Here is a 12,458-nt window from a genome sequence, read left to right as displayed (position 1 = left end):
GGGGGGGGGGCGCCCCACTGCCCCCTGTCTACGCGCCTGGCATCTAATAAAAATCTGAGTAGGCCTACGCCGGCCTAGTCCCCTTCTCATTGATTCTCAGATTGATATTCGATCTCAGTAGTCCTGTTCCATGTCAAAAGGAAGCTTACATCCGCTCCGCCTGCGTTAAAAAAAAAGGAAAAAAAAAGAAAGAAATAATTTTTGTATTCTGTCAATATTTTCAAAAGGCAAGAGTATGAAGAAACGCCAACACTCAAACGTTTATTTAAGCCTTGTAATAATTTTCTTGTTTTTATTCATAAGCCAAACTTGTTTACACCCTAAAGGGGGTAAAGAGATGAGTGGTATGAATGAAGTATAGTATCGGAGAAGGGGAAGAAATCGATTGGGACGCTCTCTCTTGAAGTTTACCCCCTCCCCACATTGGATAACTGCAGAGAAAAATCAAACCTAAATAACGTCAATACAGCATATCAAGACAGATTTTTTCATTTTGCTTAAATATTGCGATTTAGTAAAATGATTAATTGGTGAAAAATTACAAAATTAATCATGAAATCTGTACATTTTTATGAATATTTCTTTTTCCGAAGGGAGTAAATTTACCGAACTTACTCATACACCTGTCTGGGGCTTCGCTAACGTTAACAACACAACGCTTTGTTCGTTGCCATGCTTGCATAATCAGACAGCACAGTTTTACGAGAACCTCTGACTGGCGGTTCCCCGCGGCTGAGGCGGTGTGGAATGAAAACATGTGTATTGTGTTGTACCACTCATTGGAAATCATGTATGGTGGCGCTTCTATCGATTGATCGACGCGATGTTTTTAACTTCAGGTCAGTCTTCTTTTTACCTAGCATTAATTTTCGATATCTAACAAATTATTAGAGGGATTATTTGATTGAAACAAGTTATTCTGATCATGAATTCGGAAGAATTAAGTTTAAATCAATGAATTTGATGTCTGGTGAGTAGTGTCACTCACTCAGACTCAGTCTCAGTTGTCACTCACTGTGTGTGGATCAGTGCCGTCAGGCGTCTTTATTATTCTTCTTCTTCTTCTTCAAGCTACACTGCCTCCTTCAATCCTGAAGATTCTTGCAGTATTGTAGTACCGGGGACCGGCAGGTGCAATACACCGGGTGAACACCCTACTCTTTGACGAAGAGTGTATTGGTTTTAACGTGCATAGGTTGTGACTCTCCTATACACGGGACCAACATTTGTTTTCCAACTGCATTCACACCCGCACTGAACACAGCGGTGAGGCACGCTAACACACAATGCTAGCATCAGTTTTATTGTTAGACGTCTTCCGGCATGCTGCGGGACTCGAACCCACGCACGTTGAGATCTACGATCTTTTCCGGAACAGGCGCCCTAACCGACTGAGCTACACTGCCTCCGTATTATTATTAGGACATAAGTTAGGCCTAATCAATGCGACGGGAATTGATAAAAGAAATGATACTAGAGGGAGAGAGTGATCTGATTTGTTGGTCAGTTGGAGAAGAATTAAGAAGTGAGTGATGATCATGAAATTATATGGTAACACTGTCACTGTTAACCCTTGACGAGTCTCGTCATGCTTGTCTTTGTCACTTTATAATTTGGCATTGCTATTTTATTATTGGCCACATTCAATTGCCAATGCCATTGACTTTGGCCAATAAATAGCATATTGAGAGAAGGGTGAAGGCCAAATCAATATCTCCATCAACTTCAGTAGAGACTAGGCCTAGTGCTAGTAGTAGCAAATTCCAGAGAAATTAATGAATGATATCAATCGATTATGAATATGACTTTGGATTGTAAAGTTACTCCATGAAATCAAAGATCCCTTATGATTTTAATTTTTACTTTATACTTTTAGGTTGTAAGCTACACTTAGTGGAATGGAGCGGATTGAATCTTTTGTGATTGATCACCTGGCTTTAAGTGATTAAAGGACACGGACTTGATAAATCCAAGATGAGTGGAGAAGAGAAAAAAATGGAAGTGGACGATACCCCTGTTTCCAACAAGGAAGGGTGCGCTGAAGGTGAGGAGTGTACCGGATCAGGAAGCAAAGACGTCACGATGGACCAATCTAATGTTCACAGCGGTGGTGATCATGGAGCCCCAGTTGAAAATAAAGTTGCCAAAAAGAGTCCAAAGAAGAGTAAAGGAGAGCAAAAGAATTCAGTCAAGAAAGTCAAGAAGGGCATTTTCATCTCATACTCGCCCGATGGAGGATTCCTAGAACGCTTGTTTGTGTGCACTGCTGTAAGACAATTCAAGGAAAATAACCTTGAAGAGGATATTTGGTTTGATAAGGATGAACACAACACGGACAGTCCGGCTTGGTTCGCACATCGCATGGAAGCTGTTGAAAAGTGCAGGGCTGCTGTGTGTTTCTTAACAGAATGTTATTTTCAGTGCCCGGTGTCTATCTATGAATTACGTTGCTTGCTGGAGAGGCAGAACTCAAGCAATTCCCCTAAGGTGTTTGCAGTACTCTGTGAGAGTGTGGAAATTCCGAAGCAATACAATTCCTTGTTGCGTGATCTCGTTAACATATCGAATCACAATAATACCAGTATCGCCGAAAGAGCATCAAGAGTTATAGGTTCTCTCATGCTCAAGTTGGAGCCGTACATCAGCATCAACGCTCCTTATGCTCCTGTGATAAACACTGAAGAGTTCACCAAGGAATACAAAGACAAGAAGCTTTGTCGGTGGAGCAGGAATGACCTCCAAAGCTGGCTCCATGATCTCGGAATCAAGGAGTTCTACTGTCAGAGTTTTGCGGAGATGGACATTGACGGTTTCCTGCTCATGTCCCTCATGGATCAAGATATGCAGGAACGACTCGGGGTGGATAGCAGGGTGGTTCGCAGGAAGATCCTACAGCACATAGTGGCCATCCTGGAGAAGGAACACAAGCTGGCAGATAACTGGCACCTGAGGGCTCGGACGCAACGCCCCAAAACAGACACCATCTATATCATCTATGACCCAGCTGATGTCAAGCTGGCCCATAATCTGAAGCAGGATCTCAAGAGAAAAGGCCTAACAGTAAGTCAAAAGATAAGGTAACCTAAGGGAAGAGGTTGGAAGTCTTTAATTTAGAGTAATCAACTTACAAATGGCTGGTATACATGGATGAAGTGCCAAAATGTACTAAAAACCAAAAGGCTAAACAAACTGAAATTACTTATGTTTTCCCTATAGATTGATTTTAAATCATTTTTTTTCCAATCATACAATATTTTTGATATTGTGATAAAATTTACTTTTCCCCCTTGAAATTTGTATTAACAACTTAAATACAGACAATAATGTGGTTTGCCATATTCCTAGTAAAATTATGTTTGTTATATTGATCTTATATGGAAGTATGGATCCTTGTTATTTGAAAGATAATCCTCGTATCAAAACCATAACTGCTCATAATGCTTAATGACTGTTTATCACTAGTCATGAATGAAATTTACGTGTTATTCTGAATAAATTCCTGGTGAGGTGCCTGGGCATCTAATCATTTGAATAGGATCCACTTTATCATCTTATGATATATTCTCTGATAGTTTAAATCTTTGCATGTCAGGGACATTTCAGCTCTATTGGATTTATGTGTACTGTGTAGTGGTGAATTTGCTCTTCTAATGAACCCGTGTCACAGCAGCAAAATCTTTTGTCTCGATGCCAATTTAGGTAACGAGCCATGAGAAGTTGGGAAGCTCACGAGACGAGTTCCTCCAGATCAATGGCCCCAGCCTAGCCGCAGCCAAACACCTCTTAGTAATCATGACGGATGCTTCCAGTGTCTCGCCGTTTGTCTTCCATGAAGTCCTCTTTGCTGACTGGCTCGGTAAAAACCTGGTGACGGCCATGTTCAAGAACTCCTGGGAGAAACTCAGACCTTCGCTCAAAGCAGTCTTAGGTTTGTTAACATTTCTTTGAATATTAACTGTCACCATCCACCCCAAAACAAACAATAAGTCGCCTGGGGTCCGTTGTAGAAAGAGTTGCGTTTAAATGCAAGTAAAAAAAATTAATCGCAAGTCCCAAATGCGCGCTGTTGATTGGTTGAAAATCAAGTTGCACGTGATTTTTAGAGTTGCGATTGATTGCAACTCTTTCTGCAATGGGCGCCAGGGAAGGTTTTCTGTAAATAGCCAAAATAGTAAACTTGGCCTTCATAAAGCAAAAACTGAAACAGATGAGCTGAAAGAGTAGTTCTTCTTCTCTGTACTGTCAAAATTTCAAGATTTTAAGATGAATAGAAAGCAAGATACAAGAGTTTCTTTGACACCATTTTTTGGACATCTTGGAAGTTTCACTGAGATTGCACAATGTGGATGCTGGAGTGGCTTCAAATGTTTTATTTTTTATTTTTGAAGGTCTCGCTTTGATTCTTCTGCATTCAATCAAATAAGTGTGTGGCTTATTGTTGATGGAATTTTGACAAGTTTTACATCATTAGAAGCTTAGGATATCGTACAGCTCAGGATATGCTCTTTTAAACTCAATTGGCCCGTATTCTGAAGTCAGCTTTAAGTTAGACCATGGTCTAAGTCTGTGCTAAAGTTATGGGGAGCCAAAAATTCTAACATTCTGTTTATATTGTATATTTCTTATGTTCACTATTTTGTTTCCTTTTGCTTTCATAATGATGAAAAATACTTTAAAATACCTCAGTTGTCATTCCCTGACAATTTGGACGTCATATGAGTTTAAATTGAATGTGTACTGTTAGGGATTTGTGCCCCAATCGGCTCTCCATAGTTAAACCACAACTTTAAACCAGGGTTTGATTTAAACCCGAGTTCAGAATACGGTCCAATGAAACTCAAACCATTTTGGGTGGCATCTTGATGGTTTTGGGGTGGCTGGTCATAAGGGCTGTTGCAGGCATGAACAGCAATTGGGCTATTCCACGGTTACCCACGTTACATTTGGAGACACCTTGACTCATACTTGGAGCTGTAACTCCATTATTATTGAAAGGAACTAAACATCTCTTTATCACAACATAGTACGAAGTCTGATTATCCTTTGTATAAAAACAAAACTTGGGAAATTTCATTATGCTCCTGGCAAATCTTTGAAATGTGACGGTTACTCATGTTACATGATTTGGACATGCATAAAATGAAAAGTGGACATAAGTGAAAAGTGTCCTCATGCAAGGCTTTTATGAAAGTTGATTATATCCATTTCAAAGAAGTATATTAGGGAGACAAATTTGTATATAATTCAAAAAATAAAGAACACATGGTTTTTACTAGGGGTGCAGATAAAGTGGTTACTCACGTTACGGTTCAGATGGGCTATATGTACAAAGACACTCATGTCCACCAACCTATGGAATGCCCAATTGATACTTGACATTGTTATCTTCTGACACTTTGATTGGAGGGGGTGGGGGGACTTGCCATGACCATGCACACTAAAATGTAAATTTATAAATAAACCATACATAATACAGGATGACAATATTTGTTGAATATTTCATACCTGAAAGAAGAACTCTGTTTATTCATATGGAAATATGAAAATCATGAATTTGGTTGGTAGTATTCCATTCGTTCCTTTTGTGTAATTATAATTGCAGTAAGTGCTCCATCATGATATTTTTTGTACAGTATGTATATCATTATTGTTATTGATTTTATTTGGCATTCAAAACACAGAATGAAAATGGTTATATGCATTCATTAAAAAAAGAATCGAAGAGAGAGAAAAAAAACAATTACAGATAAAGGATATAACACCTTGACGAGAATTGGAGAGGCTGCTTTGGCTTAGAAAAGGTTGACAAATTAGCTGCAGTACTTACTTCCTCCCAGGCCTACCCAACTTTATCCAGGTCAGAGTAAGAAAACTGCAGGGGAAAAAAATCAGTACTTTTTCTTCTGTGGCTACTTTTTTCTCTCACCAGCCCGATTTGTTGCATTGTATTAAAGTTTCTATTAAAACCTCTGGGATTTCAAGGGTTCTTTATTAGTTTTCCAGAGCTCTGTAGTCTGTAGGGTGTTTCAGGGGCAAATTCACCCAAGCCCCCATCTTATTTCCCCCCCCCCTGGAAAACAGAATTATCTTGGGCGTTCTCTTGATTCCTAATGGATGACTTTACCATTCACTTTACAGGAGAATGCAGTGCTATAGACTTTGAGACTAAGATGTATACTGAGGCTATGGATGTCCTGGAACATCAGATTAAGCCATTGAAGAGAGTACCAGGTGTGGTCCTGGAACAGAGTTATCTTAACCGTATGATGGATGGACTGAAACCTCTCCAAGTCCTTGGGACAACATCTCGTAAGTTACAAGTCATACTTGTATATAAAGACTATCCCAGGGAAACAAAGTGGTCCGTATGAGCAGGTGATCTGTAGTAACCTGTTCCTTGATATGGGGTTTTAACTTCTGAAGGTTTCCATGGAGAACAAGAATAGTGTAGTAGGTTTCACGGTACATCATGTATCTTTCTTGGGCAAATGTTCGTCCTTTTAAAGAAGAATGAAACTCTTGGAGCAAGTTAGCTTTTGTGAAAGCAGAAAAATCAAAGAATAAGATCAACAAAAGTTTGAGTAAAATAGGACTAGCAATAGAAGAGTTATGAGCATTTGAATGTCGAGATCACTAATGCTATGGAGATCCTCCCATTGGCAATGCGACCAAGATCTATGATGTCACAGATGAACAACTCTCCCCTTTTGGACACTGAAAATATACCCCAAAACATCTCTTTTTGCTCATTCTAATCATATGACAAACGATTCATCAATGATATAATGTTGTGAAACCTCTGTACTTGTCCTCTCATAAAGAGAACACTTTACCTTGTGATAGACTCTATAAAAGTGAGATATATAAGTGAAATAAGTACTAAAGTAATGAGGGAGTTGTACGTGTGTGACATCACAGATCTTGGTCGCATTGCCAATAGGAGGAACTACATGGCATTAGTGATCTCAATATTCAAATGCTCATAACTTTCTTATTATTCATTCAATCTTCCTCAAACTTTCAACAATATGTTTCTTTGATTTTTCTCTTTGATATGGATTCAGCTGGTTTCAAGGGTTTCATTATCCTTTAAGGACCAACATTTTTCCAAGAAAGATACCTGGTGTACCGTGAAACCTACTACTTAATGGGTTTTAATACCTTGTATGTCAATTACCAAAATAGCAAAATATTAGGAAAGCTCAGAGAAAGCTAGATTTTAGACACCTTTGACATGAGAAGGAACTATGTTTCCCAAGAAATATTCTCTGTAGGCATTATCAGACAAAATATATTAATTAAGTTGCCACCATTAAAATTGTAAATTACAGCTTTTTTTTTGCCTAGAAAATTTCATGACAGGATTATTTAGAGACTGTTTTCTGACAATAAGAGATTGCCACATTTCTAAAATACAATGTATTCTGAGCTGTCATCAAACTTTTATTATTTTGAGATACAAGGATTTAACATCCCAGCAACGATATCCAATTTCCAAATTTAAGTTCAACCCTGTTAAAAATACCATGAAAATACTTGCACGACTCTCATTCTCATTTACATTCTTATCCATGTTGTCTTCATTCATAGTACAAATTATTTTTAATCTTACAAGAACATTATTAAACAAACGTCATCTGCTGTTGATAAGCAGTTATTTAGGTGTGAATATCAACATGATTATCATTTTACAATGAAACGATGTGCACCAAAGTCCAAGCAATGAGACTGGAAAACTCATTTTGTAGGTTAAAACAAATGATGTATTGATGAATGTCACAAATATTTGTTATCACTCAAGTGTTTGTATTCACATATGATAAACTGTTTTGATTTATTGAATAGTTGTTATAAGATATTGTAATTGATTGCATTGTTCTCTTGTTATCTTGATTAGAAGGTGTAGTTTGAAGTGCTACTGTTCAGTATGTACATGTACTAGCAACAGTGATGAATCAGTCATGGCATTTCTAATGTTTAAAGATACCTAATTAACCTGTTTGTGGTTTGGTCAGATACAAATATGAATTTAGAACTACATGTAGCCACTAGAACTAGTAAACTTAGCCAGTACCCTTTGATAAAGAAACAGTATTAATCATCATACACTGTACATACAAGAAAGAAATAAAAGAGAGATTGAAAAATTAATAAAGGATCGGTAGAGAGGAAGAGGACATGTGTATATAGGCCAATAGCATCATGTGTAGTCCTTTTCAGCCCTTTTCTAGGGAGTTAAATGCGTATTGATTTTAATTAGGGATGTTTATTGTAAACAATTTTTCTTTTATCTATTATTTTTCCACATCAGATGCTTCTTGGAGTGGGAATAGTAACATAGTTGAACCAAGGGTGTTCATATCATATCAATGGGATGCTCATAATAAGGTTCAGGACATTAAAAGACTTTTAGAAAGCAACGGCATCCCTTGCTGGGCGGAGTCCATCCCGACAATGTCCCAAGACACTCGGGGCTCTAGTGGGGGCAGCCACCGCACCGTTGGGTCCGGCCAGCAATCCTCTGGTTCCCAGATCCCCGCCTCCGCCCACGAGACGGCGCAAGACCACATCCACCGCAACATGCGATCGTCCGCGATCATCGTCTCCTGCGTCACGTCGCGGTACCTCCAGTCGGATAACTGCGTGAAGGATCTGATTCTGGCTGACTCGTTGCGTCGTCTGATCATTCCGGTCATGCTACGGTTTGTTCCATGGCCGCCTGATTGTGGGATGTCGGCAGTGAAGAAGATTCTTGCCCGAACGAGCCCAGTGGACTTCAGCAATGAGAAACTCTACAAGCAGAATTTTCATCTCTTACTTGAAAGGGTAAGAAAACACTTGCAAAATCTTAGAATGTAAGAAATATATTACACTACATGACTTGTTAAAGGGGAAACCAACCTTTGTTCATAACTCTCCTTTTTTAAAATTTTGTTCACACTTCATCTATCTATTTCTCTGATTTTCCATTCTTTAAAAAACAACTTTTCTTTTTGGATAGGATTCCATTCATGAAATGTTCACGAGATAATCGCTTATTGCTTGGACAATCAAGTTTAAAAAAAGTTCTGATCAGTTTCTACTTAATTTAGAATCACCACAGAGCTTTTTTATGTCTAGAGTTTATGGAATTAAATAATTTTATGAACAAGTGCATGGATTTGAGGTTTATGCTTCAACAAATGATTCAATTTTTAGAATGCATAAAGTTTGGTGTTTTGGAAATAGCTGATCACTGTAGAACTTGTACAGTGACATTAACTTCATATTATTTCAGGAGTCAGGATATAACTTTTTATATGTGCTGTGAGGTAGGGCAATTGATTTTACACAGCAGCAGCAGGTGATGCAATTTTATCTGAATTCTTGTTTATAAAGAATTGGATAATGTAAAACTTTTTTTTATCTAAGCAAACTTTAGTTTGAATCAATTACATGTAAATTACAAATATAAGCTCATTGTCAATTTTTGGTCATAATTGTAAAGCACACAGTTCATATAATGGTGATTTTGTACTTGTTTGTTTGATACACTTTTGTGCACAGAATACATAAAAGAATATCTGGTTTTATGCAATTAAAAGAGAATCATTTCAGTGAATGTGTTGATAATTGTGCAATTAAGTGGGTTGTGCTTTGTTTTAAATTAAAGTGTGCTGTACATTGTACCTGATAGTTAGGGCATACAAATATGCATATACATATATTAGGAGCAGGACTGTTGAGAAAGTTTTCAACTGAGTATTGTTTTTATTTGTTTTTGTTTTTTATGTGTGATTAATAAAAAAATATGGTATGGACTATGGACCGTCTAAACTGGCAAGAAATTTAAAGACTTCTTTGTGTGAGTTGCCATATGCACTGCAAATTCAAGCTGTTTTTTTTTTATAATAAGTATTTTCAGAGGTGAAATGACAGATCACTCCTCATTTTTGCTGGATAATGAGAAAAGACTAAATAAGTAATAACAGAAAATGTATTTCATATACATCGGAATGTATTTAGATTAGGCCTACTGTGTTATCAGTGTATTAGTTTATTAAATAATGTACATGTACATGTAAACATGAGTATTGATAAATGACTATTGAAGAGCTATATATATTTAGGTTCTCCTTTGTTTCATTTACATGTACATCATAATTATATGAATATCTTTTTTTTATTATTACAGTGAAGATATATCAGAATTTAAGATATAACTTGTTTGGGCATAAATTTCATACTATTAACAAATTTATCAATAACAATACTAATTGTGCTTAAGATTTATCATTTTAATTAACAAAAAAGGAATTAACAGTTTAATATTTGTGTTTTTTAAGTAAAACTGCAAGCTTTATTTTATTAACTGGTCTATGTCGTTAACATGTTAGGTAGATAATACATGTGCATGTTTTATTTGCAGTTTGTGCTATTTTGTATTTGTGAATAATGATAATGTCATGGGCAGCTAAATGTTAACTATGCAACACAACTGTTTTGATATGCAAATGATATTTCAGAATATATCGCAAATTTGTTTTAAATTTATTGTCAATCTTCATACAGTACATCATTCAGTGATGAGTTTAGAATTGATATAGGTTCATTGATAGCAGAACAGAATGAATTTGGATCGAAAACGATGATGTATATATGTATAATGTTTAGAACAGGCCTATGAAATGGGGACTGAAATTTGTAAAATTCAAGTTTGAATTTACATGTAAAAAGCCTTGTGCTATATATTTTATGTACACTGTACATCGTCAATCCTCATCTAAATCCAGTTAACCATATATGTCTTATGCTGTCACAATTTATATTAGATGTGCTTCAAAAGTATATATACACTGTATGGAAAGTATTAATGTAGGAAAAATGTACATCATTATGTTAAAAGTCAGATACATGTACATGTATGAGGATATTATTCCTAAGTTTAATTGAATTGGTATTGAATTGATTTGCATTGAATTGAATTGAATTGAATTGAATTTATTCCACAACTTTAAAATCATTTACAATCACCAAGGTGTACACAAAAAAGGTTCATTAAAACCTCTGAAATCATCAATACCATTATACATGTATTCCATTCATTCCGTCCATTTTACTGTCCCCAAAGAGGACATCAGGCGAATTTGATTAACATGAGAGTATTCATAATTTTTTGATATCCTGTTAGTCATCATATTTTTAAAATTCCGTCCATTATATTGCCTTTCCAACAATATTGTAAATAGGTTATGCAACTTTGATGATTTTGTATATATTGCTTCATCAATCATTTTTTGTAAACATATAAAGCAGAAAATAGTAAATTCTCATGGATGCTTCTATGTTTGACATATTTTGCCAATTGGACTGTGCTGTTAAGCAGTGAAATAACTTGAATAAAAATGTGAAAAAATATGCATGAAATATTTTTTGTGTGTGTTTGCATTGTGTTTTGAAAATTTCTCACGAGTATACGAGATGTCAGAAAATTGATTCTTGCTTGAGATGATAATGAAAAATTGTTTCAATGATGAAGATGATTGATTATGGTGTTTATTGTTGTAATGGTAATGGTAGTGATGATGATGGTCTTGGGGCAGCTAATGATAGTGATGATAGTAATGATGGTGGTGATGGTAGTGGCAGTAATGATGGTATTGATGGTCGTGGTAAAATGGTGGTGATGGCATGGACGGCGGAAGCGGGGGGGGGGGGGGGGGTTGGACGGGAGGGACCTGTCCCCCCCTAAAATTTTGGTTGATAACTTTTTTTTTTTGCTTGTCAATTTTGTTTCCTGCGTCCCCCCTAAAATGTTTGTGGTCCCCCCTAAAATTTTGGTTGAAAACCTTTTTTTTTTTTTTCGTTTTCAAAAATTTTGTTTGTTCCCCCCCTAAAATTTAGGTCGATAACTTTTTTTTTTTTTTTTTGCTTGTCAAATTTTTACCTGTGTCCATCCCAAAATTTCAGGTGGACCCCCCCTAAATTTTTTTGGCTTCCGCCGCCAATGGGCATTGTGATGTATGGTAGTGGTAAAGGATACAATGGTGTGATGGTTATGTTTGTGATGATGATTGTGATGGTGTTGGTTGTGGTGATGGTAATGATGGTGGTGGTGATGATGGTTGTAATCTGGTATATGGTAGTAGTAATGGTGCACTGATGCTTAGTATTGTCATGATAAAGTTGTGAGTGTGATGTTGTTGTTGATAGTAGCCAGTGGTGATGGTATACAGTTGTTAGTGGACATAAAAGTGCTTAGGGGAGTTTCACTAGTCGCGGTTCAACCAGGGGTCAAATCCCCCATGATCACATATCCACGATCTTGTTTTCCCCTCTATCCTTCGATCACTTCAAGCGATGACCCAAACTCTTGTTTTCATTTATTAACAAATGTCCACTTCACAGTTTCGTCATCTTCTAAAAATAAACAAAATCTAAGTCCGGGTATGATCTTTTCTTTGTATATTTTCATTTTC

At 36.7% G+C, this 12,458-nt stretch overlaps 1 protein-coding gene across 2 annotated transcripts; it reads left to right on the top strand.

The window, feature by feature from the left end:
- The first annotated feature begins 420 nt into the window (after positions 1-420).
- On the top strand, positions 421-11,406 carry LOC129280636 (uncharacterized). 2 transcript variants are annotated; one of them, XM_054916660.2, is made up of 5 exons: positions 421-839; positions 1,877-3,060; positions 3,700-3,928; positions 6,139-6,309; positions 8,312-11,406. In XM_054916660.2, exons 2-5 carry the CDS (start codon positions 1,975-1,977, stop codon positions 8,857-8,859), a joined length of 2,034 nt encoding a protein of 677 aa, XP_054772635.2. In that variant the 5' UTR covers positions 421-839; positions 1,877-1,974; the 3' UTR covers positions 8,860-11,406. The 2 variants fall into 2 exon arrangements, with proteins under 2 accessions (XP_054772635.2, XP_063968044.1); XM_064111974.1 differs by having other exon boundaries at positions 789-1,525.
- The last annotated feature ends 1,052 nt before the right edge of the window (positions 11,407-12,458 follow it).

This window comes from Lytechinus pictus, chromosome 17 (genome assembly GCF_037042905.1).
Source record: "Lytechinus pictus isolate F3 Inbred chromosome 17, Lp3.0, whole genome shotgun sequence".
Taxonomy (NCBI): Eukaryota; Metazoa; Echinodermata; class Echinoidea; order Temnopleuroida; family Toxopneustidae; genus Lytechinus; species Lytechinus pictus.
Note: the sequence above shows the minus strand (reverse complement) of the source record. Positions and strands in the feature narration are given on the sequence as shown.

Excerpts from the sequence above, each read along its gene's own strand:
- LOC129280636 (XM_054916660.2), top strand. The coding sequence starts at position 1,975 with ATGAGTGGAGAAGAGAAAAAAATGGAAGTGGACGATACCCCTGTTTCC. Across the intron at positions 3,061-3,699 it reads TCAAGAGAAAAGGCCTAACA|GTAACGAGCCATGAGAAGTT; the intron begins GTAAGTCAAAAG and ends ATGCCAATTTAG. Across the intron at positions 3,929-6,138 it reads TTCGCTCAAAGCAGTCTTAG|GAGAATGCAGTGCTATAGAC; the intron begins GTTTGTTAACAT and ends TTCACTTTACAG.